Genomic DNA, 12214 nt, shown 5'->3' with positions numbered 1-12214 from the left:
TGACCCTTAATTCCGTAGTCAGCCCATCTCCTATGGTCTGCGCTACAATTCCCTTTCTTCCCAGGGACACAACGCCTCACCTTAGGGTCCCTCGCCCTAATGAAAACATTAATTTTGTCTCTCTGTTCTTTTGGAGTAAATTCCCTCTACACACAAAATCTAGCCTTCCCAGTTTTCTCAATGCTTATCGATTTTATAGTGTACCTCCTTAATAATGTTTACAAATCCCAAAAAAATATTTTTAAAACCGAGGTAGGATTTAACTAACAAAACATAAACAACTTACAACGAAACACTTCTAGCCTATACATCATACCATTCTTAAAATAAATTACTTACATACTGAAAGTTCCTCTTCTCCTAAAACACACTTAAATTTAAATTTATTTAACCAATAGTCTATTTTCTTATCGCTAAGTTACCGTACAGCTGATCAAAACAAGGTCACGGCCTGTCCACGTCTCCGTATGAGCCCGTGACGTCACCGAATTCCATCAGGTGCGCCAACCCTCGCTTGCGGTTCCTCCGTTCTCCGCTAGGTCTCAGCACCTCCCCGTCACGTGTTCACTCTGCCACGTCCACTGACGTGTCGTTCTGAAACAACTCTCAACATTTTTCTAATTAAAACAAAACATCACTATAAATTCTATAACTCTCTTTTACATAAACTCTCGTTTTCTCTTTAATTCCTTTCTAACGTTTATCCTTCCCTCGACTGATTTAATTCGTACGTCTCGTCTCCTACGCGCACGAAAACAAAACAAACTTCTCTTGAAAATAATTCCTATTTACGACAAAAAACTTTATTTTAAATTATAATTCTCTTAACCTACAATCTTAAAATGAACTTCAATTAAATTAAACCACTTGCATTATCTCTAATAAGCATTTAACTTATAACGTATTCTCCTCACGTAATAATCCCCGATATAAATCTACAATAAATTCAACGACTTAAAACAACTTATCACTATAAACTTTATCCTTACAAGTATCCTCAAATAAACATCTGTTACGTCAAAAAAAAAATCTCAAAGACTTCCTCCACTATAGACTAAAATTCCGTAATCCTCTCCTCAAGTAAACTCTTAATAACCTGCTATCAGAAGCTGAAACTAACTTAATAATAAACATAAAAATCTACCTCTCTCTCTCTCCAGAAATAGAACCTACCCGGCGCCTCCACCATTTCTGTCACGTGCACCTAGCCGGTGCCACCGCCATTTCTGTCACGATCCACTTTCAGAGGGGGGAGAGAATCGTAGCTCTTTACATAGAAACAACTCGCTTGGCATCAACTAGTCTTAACTTCATAAAATACTTTACTGTACCTAGGATCATAGGTTCGTCATCCCGTACAGGATGTCTGGTGAGAGCTGAACTAAGGAGATTTTGCAAAATAACATAATACTTAATTAAAATTATTTTATTCTTAAAGTCAAATACTCAACATCATTTTAAAGAACATTTAAATAGCGGGATTACAATTTAAAACAATAATCTCTTTACTTCCTTAACGATTGAACGACCTTACAAGAGAGAGAATGAGAGAACTTCACTAAACACTTCCCTAGTCCTTCCGAATACCTCAAATCATAATTAATACTTAAAATTAAAACAAAGATAAGTCCATACTCACATTTTCCGAAAAGCCTTTCTTGATCGATTACTTAAAACTAACGTAGGGGCCTCTCCTGCCCTTGAAATCCCGAACGAACATTACATTTTAAAAACTATAACTAAACGACTAGTGACAAAGGCCATTGCCTCCGCCCGAAAGCTTGAAGATGACTACATTATGACCTAACTTAAATTAAACGACTCGTGGCCTCTGGCGTCGGCCATAGCTTCTGCCCGAAAGCTTGAATTCCTACATCACGAACGAACTAACAACTCGTGACCACAGGTGAGACGCATAGCCTCCGCCTGAGTGAGCCTGAATTCCTACATCACGAACGAACTAACAACTCGTGACCACAGGTGAGACGCATAGCCTCCGCCTGAGTGAGCCTGAATTCCTACATCACGAACGAACTAACAACTCGTGACCACAGGTGAGACGCATAGCCTCCGCCTGAGTGAGCCCCGAGTCACCAATCACTTGCGCTTAAATTCGCGCGCCCTGCCGCGCCTAGCATAACAAAAGCTCGTTATTGAAGTCAAATTTACTAAACAACTAACTAGAACATCTGGGAAGACTACCCCCCCTCTACCCCCAATGTGCAGGCCACACCGCGCGGCTTGTTACGACAGCGCGCCCCAGTAACTGCGGCCCGTGGCTGCGCCAGCGCGCGGCCAAACAAACAAACAAAATTCTGCAAGCCCGCAGCGCGCCGCGCCGGCCCCGTGCCCCAATTACATGGTCACGCCACTTGCGCTGACGAGTGAACAGAGCAGCCAGCCCAGAGTCCCGTCAGTAAAGTCCCTAAATTTGATTTCAACAACCCTGCAAAATTTCAACCCGCGACAATATATTTCAACATTGAGTAATCTTTATTTAGAAAATAGTCTTTTCTCTCTCTCTTTCTCTCTCTCACTCTCTCTCTCACTCTTTCACTCTCTCTCTTTCTCTCACTCTCTCTCTCTCTCTCTCTCTCTCTCTCTCTCTCTCTCTCTCTCTCTCTCTCTCTCTCTCTCTCTCTCTCTCTGCCGGTTTACCCCTTACGATATAATTTCGAGTCGAGGTTTGAATTACCAAAGAAGTGTCACTTCTACTGTGTTCGTCTGTGCTATTATTATTTTAATTATTAGTTTACTAAATTTCTTCCATGGAATTATTGTGCTGTTTGATGTTTAAGTTAAGGGTGCTGTCTTCTGTTTAGGTACATCGTTGGGTTTATCTGTTTGGCAAAGCTGCCTTAGGCATAGCTCTCTTTGTGTTTATGTTTTCTTTTTTTTAATTCTTAATTTGCGTTCTTGAATTTTCCCCGTGAAAAACAGTCCAAAACTGCAATGGCGTAATGTCCAAAAAAATAATTATTAAATCAAAATTCTCATTGCACGAATCATTTAAAAAACGCAAACTTTAGAGGTTATCAGTGTACTAAGGACTTGGTGGTATTTGAAGGATTTGGCTTGTGCACAGTGGCGTAGCCAGGATTTGTGTATGGGGGGTGTTGAGAAACATGCCCCCCCCCCCCCCACCCCGTATTAAAGCGGGGGGGGGGGGGGGTCCGGGGGTCCTCCCCCGGGAAAATTTGGATTTTAAGGTGTAAAATAGTGCTATTTTAGCAGTTTTCGGTTCTTAAATTTAAATATATAGTAATGGTAAAAATTTTATTAATTTTAATATGAAATTTGTTTGAGTGATGAATAAGAAATTAATTAAAGATTTTGTGCTAAAGGAAGGCGGTGGGGGGGGGGGTTGAACCCCTAACCCCCCCCCCCCCCCCCCGGCTAAGCCCCTGCTGGTTCATCGCCAACTGGAAACAGAGTGGCGGTTGGCCGGAGCGCAGTAGCGGAGAGCGCAAACCCAGGGTGTTGGCGGCACTGCGCAGGTACCGGCAACACGAGCACAGACGGCACCTACAAGCCCTCCTTCCTCACCGACCAGGAGCTGAAGCACCTCATCCTGGAGGCGGCCGACGGCTTCCTGTTCGTCGTCACGTGCGACACGGGCCGCATCATCTACGTGTCGGACTCGGTGGGGCCCGTGCTCAACCAGCCGCAGGTAACCGACCGCTTTCCCAAGCAGTTCTGTTCCCACCCGCTAGATGGCAGCTCTCATCCTGTACGTGTAGCTACACCAGAAACCCCCCGTCTGCCGGTTCGCTTTTCCAAGTAGTACTGTTCCCACACGCTAGATGGCAGCTCTCATCCTGTACGTGTAGTTACACCAGAAACCCCCCGCCCGTTTTTCCAAGAAGTTCTGTTCCCACCCGCTAGATGGCAGCTCTCATCCTGTATGTGTAGTTACACCAGGAAACCCCCCCGCCTGCTTTTCCAAGTAGTTCTGTTCCCACCCGCTAGATGGCAGCTCTCATCCTGTACGCGTAGTTACACCAGAAACCCTCCTCCCGTTTTTACCAAGTAGTTCTGCTCCCACCCGCTAGATGGCAGCTCTCATCCTGTACATGTATAGTTACACCAGAAACTTTCCGCCCGTTTTTCCAAGTAGTTCTGTTCCCACCCGCTGGATGGCAGCTCTCATCCTGTATGTTTAATTACACCAGAAACCCTCCGCCCGTTTTTTTTAAGTAGTTCTGTTCCCACCCGCTAGATGGCAGCTCTGATCCTGTACGTGTAGTTACACCAGAAACCCTCCGCCCGTTTTTCCAAGTAGTTCTGTTCCCACCCGCTAGAAGGCAGCTCTCATCCTGTACGTTTAGTTACACCAGAAACCCCCCCGCCCGTTTTCCCAAGTAGTTCTGTTCCCACCCGCTAGATGGCAGCTCTGTTCCTGTACGTATATAGTTACACCAGAAACCCCTCGCCCGTTTTTCCAAGTAGGTAGTTCTGTTCCCACCCGCTAGATGGCAGCTCTCATCCTGTACGTGTAGTTAAAACAGAAACCCTCCGCTCGTTATCCCAAGTAGTTCTGTTCCGACCCGCTAGATAGCAGCTCTCATCCTGTACGTATAGCTACACCAGAGATTACGGAAATATACAGATGGAGCATATAAGTCCAATTCTTGACCAGAGGGGGTGAAGCCAGTCAAAAAGGGAGGAGGGATTTCAGTGTACTATGTGTACCAATATGGCGGCCGTTTGTTTACAAACGTATCAGCTGTGCCTGTATTTTGAGGTTAAATTGTAGGTCAAATGTCAACTCAGATACATTAGATTGGTTTTGGACTATTTATACATATATAATTTATATATAAACAAATTAACAATTAATATTTTGATATAATTTTATTCCGAACATCTTAACTACAGTCGTAAATGAAATCAGGCCAGAACAGCTGATGCAAATATATTAACAAACGTCCGCCTTATTTGTATGTGAAAATCAGAAAGAAAAAAATAATGTGCGGGATAAACAAACGGCTTCACGTTTGCTCCATCTGTATCCTTTCCTAATTACTAATGTATAGTTGGTACACTCATCACTGACTCATTGCCTCTGTAACACCTAATATATATATATAGATATATATATATATATATATATATATATATATATATATATATATATACATTGGAGATAAGTGTAACATGAAGCACAAATATTGGCCTACTCCATATACATGTGTATAAAATAGAAAAATGGAAGTGTAAAAATAAAGTAATATTTTAAATACAGCTACATAAGTGGAACACACTTTAATGAATGAATTAATTAAAGTGTTTGTTATATTCATAATTTTTCAATGGGTGCCTTAGGTGCCTTACAACCTCCTAGTAGTACTTATTACTAACATAACTACATTGATTGTGAGAAGTAATGCATCAGCTATTTTCAGGCAAACAAACCAGTGAAAAATTTATATTGGTAAGCCACATATTTTGTGGTGTGGCATACCAGAAATACTGCATTTCCAACTCATTTATCTAGAGTATGCTTATTTATTACAAAACAATATTTTTTCCATAGTAAATTGTCTTTTACTAAGCAATTAGTCATCGAGTAGTTAAATTATCATTTTGGTTTTGAAACTTCCACCCGAGTTCTTTTTTTTTTTTCAAGTAGTTACTGGTACACCCAACAGATAGCGTCACATGTCAAGCAAAGCATTGTTTCAGTTTCCATCGTAAGAGTCGCACTTCTAGGTTTCCCTCCTAGTTCTGTGGTATAGTAGGTGCCGCGTAGCTCGTCTAAAAGGCAGAAGGCAGTTGGAGAGGCTAGTAAGGGTGCATCAAATGTTGGGCAGGGTGGATAGTTTGGAAGAATGGGCATAACTGGGGGGAACCTAGAAGTAGAAGTGAGAACTGAGACAAGTCTCGCATGCACTATTAAAGCGCAACATGGCTACCGAATTGAACCTATAAATGATAATTCTCAGAATCCAGTAGGAATTTTAAAATCCTGTTTTCAGGTTAAATAAAGAAAGCGTCTGTATGTTGAAAAACATCACTTTCCGAATTCTATTCTTGTTATATTTTTTTACGGAAAAGCCACAACTCCTACAATGCTGTTTGGACTGTATTCGTTCATTGCAAACAGTGTTCACATATGTAGTTTGTAGAAGGCTCAGCATAGAGTTAAATCTCGGTTGGAGGAAAGAAAACAACTAGTAGGGGTTGTTATCTCATCAAGTGTACATCACATGGAATCATTACAAACAGGAAAATTCTGGGGAATAAGTAAAACTCATGGGATTGAGAAGGTGTCTTCAGAACCTGAAAACACACTGGGAAAATTCCTAAATGTCATTTCAAAATTTGTATTATTAATTTAAAAAAAACTATCCTTTTTTTAAATCACTCTGTATTTTTGTTTTCTTTTTTTAAGAATTCATGAGTCCTATCTGTTTTCATCATAATTTAACATAATATAAATAATTAATAAATCAACTGTGCATTGATTTAATGATTTGAAAAACAATCAAATGTTGATAGTCGTGCACCTTGTTGCAGTGGATAATTTATTATTTCAAAGTTGATCAAGTATTGGCAGGCAGCGTCGGTTGGAAACTGTGTATTGTGCGGAAAAAGATTTTATTGTCAATTATACATGGGGGAAGAAAGCTTTGTTTGGAATGGATTGTGAGGATTACTCTGGAAAATTTAAAAGTTTGTGGAACCTTTATAGGGAGAGTGTAGCTCGCTAAGCATGCTAGAGTGATTGTGAGTGCTGGTTGTTTTGGGACCAAGCTAAAGATAATAATCTGATAATCAAAATAGTGTATTCTATCTAATCTGAACATTTGCAGTCCAGTTATGACTGACAAAAATCATCCCTGTACACAAATGTGCATTATTTAACTTGAATTATGTCTGGCTTACACATGATGATGTGATAGACTAATTATTATAAAATTAGCAAATATTTAAAAGTTTACAGCCTAGATATAATTTACTTAAAAAATTCCTGACCAGTTAGTGCTAGGAAAACAAAAATAAATTATTTTGTGATAAATAAAGTGATATTGTTATTCTTAAAAACAAAATACTGGTGTTTTACCATATATGTTAATTAAATATATTTGGATGAAATATGCATATTGCAAGAATAAAAAATAAACTAAATTTTCCAACAATTGCTGCTGGCTCATATATGGTTTATGATATTGGCTTTCTGTAAAAGTTAGGCATAATGTTCTAAATTATTATGGGCATTACGCCCAAATTATACTGATAGCCGTATCATGTTAGTTAATATTTAACTCTTTAGATGGCAGGGACTGAACATTCTTAATTTATTGTTTTTTTTTTTTTTTTTAATTAGACAAATCATATTTTCTCTAACTTTCACATGCTTTGTAACAAGAACAACGTCGTTATTTAAAGTTATTAACTGATTTTGTTGTTTTTTCAAAAGATTATTTCGCACAAATGTTGGGGCCGAGGCGTGGGGAGTGAGTGGTTGAATGGTTGCAGAACGAGTGGTACGGCTCGTGCATGTACGACAACGTCCACCCGGACGACGTGGAGAAGGTGCGGGAGCAGCTGTCGACGCAGGAGCCGCAGAACACCGGCCGCATCCTCGACCTCAAGACGGGCACCGTCAAGAAGGAGGGTCACCAGTGTGAGTTTCTGGCCGACGCGCACCAGGGTAGTAGCCGTGGTCCAAAAAAAATTTTGCCAGGTTTTTTTTTTTAAATTTCGTATGCTCGTCCTTTAATTCTTTCAAGGAACGTCTTGATGTAAGTTTTTGGACATACGCCATTGCTAAGCAATGGCGTATGTCCAAAAGCTTACATCAAGTCAATCACTCCCATTGCACAAATCTTTCAAAGATAATAAGGAATGTCTAATCAAGTATAAAATTATTCACAGATATTGAATGCTTTTTGAATACTCACAGATCACAATGATATATGATTTAAAGATATTACCATCAAAGTTAAAAGAAAATACACTTTTAACAATTTTATTTAAACTAATTAATTTTGTAATTATGTATTGATACATAATTGTTGTTTGCATGGAAAATTTTACAGCACATCCATGTGTGTCCAATCCATACTCTTTAAGTTTCAGATCTGTGATCGTACTTGATAAATTTTTTATTCACGTAGAAAAAAAAAATAGTTGTTACCAGGATTTTAAATGGTGTCTCTCTGTATTGTTTGCTCTTGTGATAGTCTCCACTGTGAGTCAACATTCAGTGTTTAGCATGTCACTCAGCACGCATCAGTAAGCTCTGTGAGGCCGGCCCGACCTTACGGCTGCTAACTCGCGGCACAGGCCGGGCTGTTAGCGACTGTTAGCAGCTGTTAGCGTGGAACGCGAGCGTCCGGGGACAGCTACAACGTTGCTTTCGGTCACGCGCTGCCGAAGCTGCCGCGAGAACTGCCCTTTCGTGACGGAGGCGTTACGAGGAACCACAATGCCATGCGTCTAATGGCCTCCAAGCCATTTCCAAAAATGTGCCGTGCAGTCATTTTGTGAAGCAGTATAGTAGGCCTGTGCAAAGAATCGACTGAGTGAATCATTTGTAGTTATTTTTTTAATGATCTATTTGATTTCGCCAGGAAATTTGCAATTTGTTTTATTTGAAACATCGGTTGTGATGTAAAGCTTCGCACCTGGTGTGAAGCTTCATATTTGTCGCAAAGCTTTAAAACATTGGAAAATAAAAATTTGTTCATAAAACATTTTTTTTTTTTTTTTGTATTTTATGTTTTGCTTAAATAAAGTTGTGTACAGGAATGTTAAATATTAATATCATGCATGGTTATTTGATAATATTATTGAATGATGTTATATATAGATACGGATTGGTTAATCACTTGATTGGTTCTAACATTACAAACGTTTAATGATATTTTTTTTAAAATTCAATCCTGTATTTTATAAAATATTTGTAGTACAGTTTTGCTGAGAACAATATTTGCAATATTTGATTTGAATTCTGGAATATTTTATACGTTGAATACCCAAGTATCAAAAAGATATTTCAAAACTCAACCTGGGGCCCACCTGTTTCCTCTCATTCAATATCTGTGAATAATTTTATATTTGATTCGACATTTCTTGAAAGAATTCAAAGGACGTGCAGTACACTTTTATCTTCATTTCTCCGCCGTATGACATTATGGTTACCGCTAGATAACCATAAATTTAAATTTATGGTTAAATTTAATATTTGTTCTATGCATGATGAGACGACTGCACGTCAGAAGCTCTAGCTAGCGTCACGCTTATTCCCTCTTGAGGGCCTTGACTGTAGGCCATGGCAGGTTTCTTATTTTCTCGAGACGGTACAGTTACATGACATTTGCCACTCCCGGGAGGTTCCTTAAAATAAGTACCCAACTTAATTTAAGCAAAACATAAAATACAAAAAAAAATATAAAAAAATTTGTTATGCACAAATCTTAAGTTTCCAATGTTTTAAATAAGCACGGCGGTTGGCACCGTTCTTGTTGCACGCTCGGCTCAGGCGGAACGTGAACAATTTTTTCTTGCGTGGCAGCCGGCGTTCATTGATTTATAACACGTTATCACGTCAAAAAAAAAACAGTAAACAGGATGAATTCTGGGTAAAATGATAGCAGGAAAGAAGAAAAATTCTGAGAAACAGTACTTGTAGGCCATGTTCAAAAATACAAGTATGAAGTACTTACAATTACTGATGAAAAAACCAAAATGAAAAAAAAAATCCTTTGAATATGGTTTTTCATAGTTCATTACAGATGGTATCAAATTGTTGGAATCTGTCAACAACTACACAATTTGCCACTCAAGGCACACTCTCGAAAGGTTTCATAAAATAAGCACGTGCTGATTCCTCCGACCTGTTTACTTGGTGCGTGTTTTGTTGTTTCTGTGGTCGGTGTTTGTCAACGCAAGTGACCGGGGACGTTGTTCGCGTGTGCTCGCAGCGTCGATGCGGCTGTGCATGGGGTCGCGCCGGGGCTTCATCTGCCGCATGAAGGTGGGCAACATCGCGGCGGACAACATGGCGGTGGGCCACCTGAACCGCCTGAAGCAGCGCAACAGCCTCGGGCCGTCGCGCGACGGCCAGAACTACGCCGTCGTGCACTGCACGGGCTACATCAAGAACTGGCCGCCCACAGGTACGTACCTGCGACGTCCCAACCGTCCATCGAAACCTCCGGCGCTCGGCCGATTACGGTCGGTAGAACCCGGAGGCGCAGCCGTTACGCCTATATACCGTTTACCTTGTTATGGTTCGAATTAGTAGTATACTTCGCAATGTCACTTTCAAGCAAAACTGTACTGTGCCTTGCAAAGCAGAGACCATTGCTATAAATTTAAAAAAAAAAATGTGAGCAAGTCTTTTAGTACTTGTGTAACATTTAACCTTGGCAACAAGCGAATTCATGTGTTGTTATGTTGCAAATACACTTGTGACATGAAACTCGGACACAAATTTTACTTCGAATTCTTTAAAATGCGGAGTGTGTTCAATATAAGCAAGTTGTTTTTTTTTTCTTTTTTCTTTTTTTTTTTTTTTTAATACATTGCTGGACACAAATCACACATAGTTTCTGCACCTGCCGCTAGATTTCGCTGCCAGAGCAGCTACGTCGTCAATCAAATCATTCAATTTTCACAGCAAAATTTTAAACTATCTTATGAAATGGTTTTGATAAAAGCCTAAAAGACTTGAAAAAAAATACTTAACTCCAGCTTTGAACCTGATTTTCGACAGTGAATTTTATTAAAATATTGTGTATCTTTTTTACATTTTTAAGCAGTTCATACTATAAAGATTTTCCTTGGTGTTGAATTTTGGGTAAAGTCATCCATTGCAGATGGTAGCTCCGTGGTTGTTACACGTTTCTGTTCCTTGACTTCCGTCACATTCACGAAATTACTGCCACAAAATGCATACTGAGAGCTAAAATGTCACACATCAAACATACAATTTTTTTTTTTTTTTTTTTTGGTATTAGTTTTGTAAGAAAATTACGACATACTTAAAAATATTTTTTGTTAATATTTTTTGCCTTGTGAACTAAAAATAATGCTCAAGTTAACTGTATCATAAATAAATGTTAGTAAATAGTCAATACTTTAAAGATTTATAGAATTTACGTGCATGAAAAAAAAGTTTATCACCATTGTACACAATAGTGCCTGTAATATTTTATTTCATTCAAAACAGGACTATTTAAGAAAGGTAGATTTATTTTGCAACATCATCTCTTCCTGAGTCCAGAAACTGCATTCAGCATCCTCTTTCTGTCGAGTCCAGAAACTGCATTCAGCATTCTCTTTCTGTTGAGTAAAAAAACTGCATTCAGCATTCTCTTTCTGTCAAATCCAGAAACTGCATTCAGCATTCTCTTTCTGTCAAGTCCAGAAACTGCATTCAGCATTCTCTTTCCGTCAAATCCAGAAACTGCATTCAGCATTCTCTTTCTGTCGAGTCTAGAAACTGCATTCAGCATTCTCTTTCTGTCGAGTCCAGAAACTGCATTCAGCATCCTCTTCCTGACGAGTCCAGTGGTGGATCCAAGGAGGGGGCACCAGGGGTAAGTGCCCCCCCCTCCCCCCCCCCCCCCCCCCCCAAAATAAAACCATTTGTCTGCTACATTATAATTGCCGACAAAAATGATTGTTTCTGAAACCAATAAAATATTTTAATATAATTAATGAATTTCTTGTAGAATCATAAAATCTGGTGGTTGGAAGTTATGTGTAGTGTGAGTATAGATTAAATACAAATTTGGTAATTTTAAGACATTTTTTTTTCTCTGGCTATTCTGAAATCCTAGAGTGCCCCCCTCCGAGGTGAACCTCTGGATCCGCCACTGATAAGAGTCCAGAAACTGCGTTCAGCATCGTCGGTGGAGAGGTACAGTAGTACAGTAGTACAGCAGTGCGTGTCTCGCTGTGCGTTCCAGGTGTCCAGATGGACCGGGGAGCGGACGACGATGGCCACTCGTCCCACTGCTGCCTGGTGGCCATTGGGCGTCTGCAGGTCACCTCCACACCCAACACCAGCGACATGGGCGGCTCCAACAGCAATGCAGGCATGGCTTCTTCTTCTTCCTTTTTGTCTTTTAAGCAGTTGGTTCACGTTCACGTTTTTCGAAGTTAATACTAGGGCAGTGCCTATACAGTAAAATCCCTATTACCCGCGCATGCCATGAAAAAAATACAGCACATATGCAAATCTGTATTTAATACAAGT

At 39.8% G+C, this 12214-nt stretch overlaps 1 protein-coding gene across 8 annotated transcripts in view; it reads left to right on the top strand.

Annotated features, from left to right (window-relative positions):
* LOC134540263 (aryl hydrocarbon receptor nuclear translocator homolog) overlaps positions 1-12214 on the top strand; it is a 286817-nt gene that overhangs the window by 258244 nt on the left and 16359 nt on the right. For all 8 annotated transcript variants that reach the window (XM_063382917.1, XM_063382914.1, XM_063382916.1 and 5 more), the window contains 4 exons: positions 3498-3670; positions 7483-7630; positions 9933-10127; positions 11925-12053. In XM_063382917.1, coding sequence (XP_063238987.1) covers positions 3498-3670; positions 7483-7630; positions 9933-10127; positions 11925-12053 — 645 coding nt within the window. The remainder of the gene's footprint in view (positions 1-3497; positions 3671-7482; positions 7631-9932; positions 10128-11924; positions 12054-12214) is intronic.

The sequence above is a fragment of the Bacillus rossius genome, chromosome 16 (assembly GCF_032445375.1).
Source record: "Bacillus rossius redtenbacheri isolate Brsri chromosome 16, Brsri_v3, whole genome shotgun sequence".
NCBI lineage: Eukaryota > Metazoa > Arthropoda > Insecta > Phasmatodea > Bacillidae > Bacillus > Bacillus rossius.
Note: the sequence above shows the minus strand (reverse complement) of the source record. Positions and strands in the feature narration are given on the sequence as shown.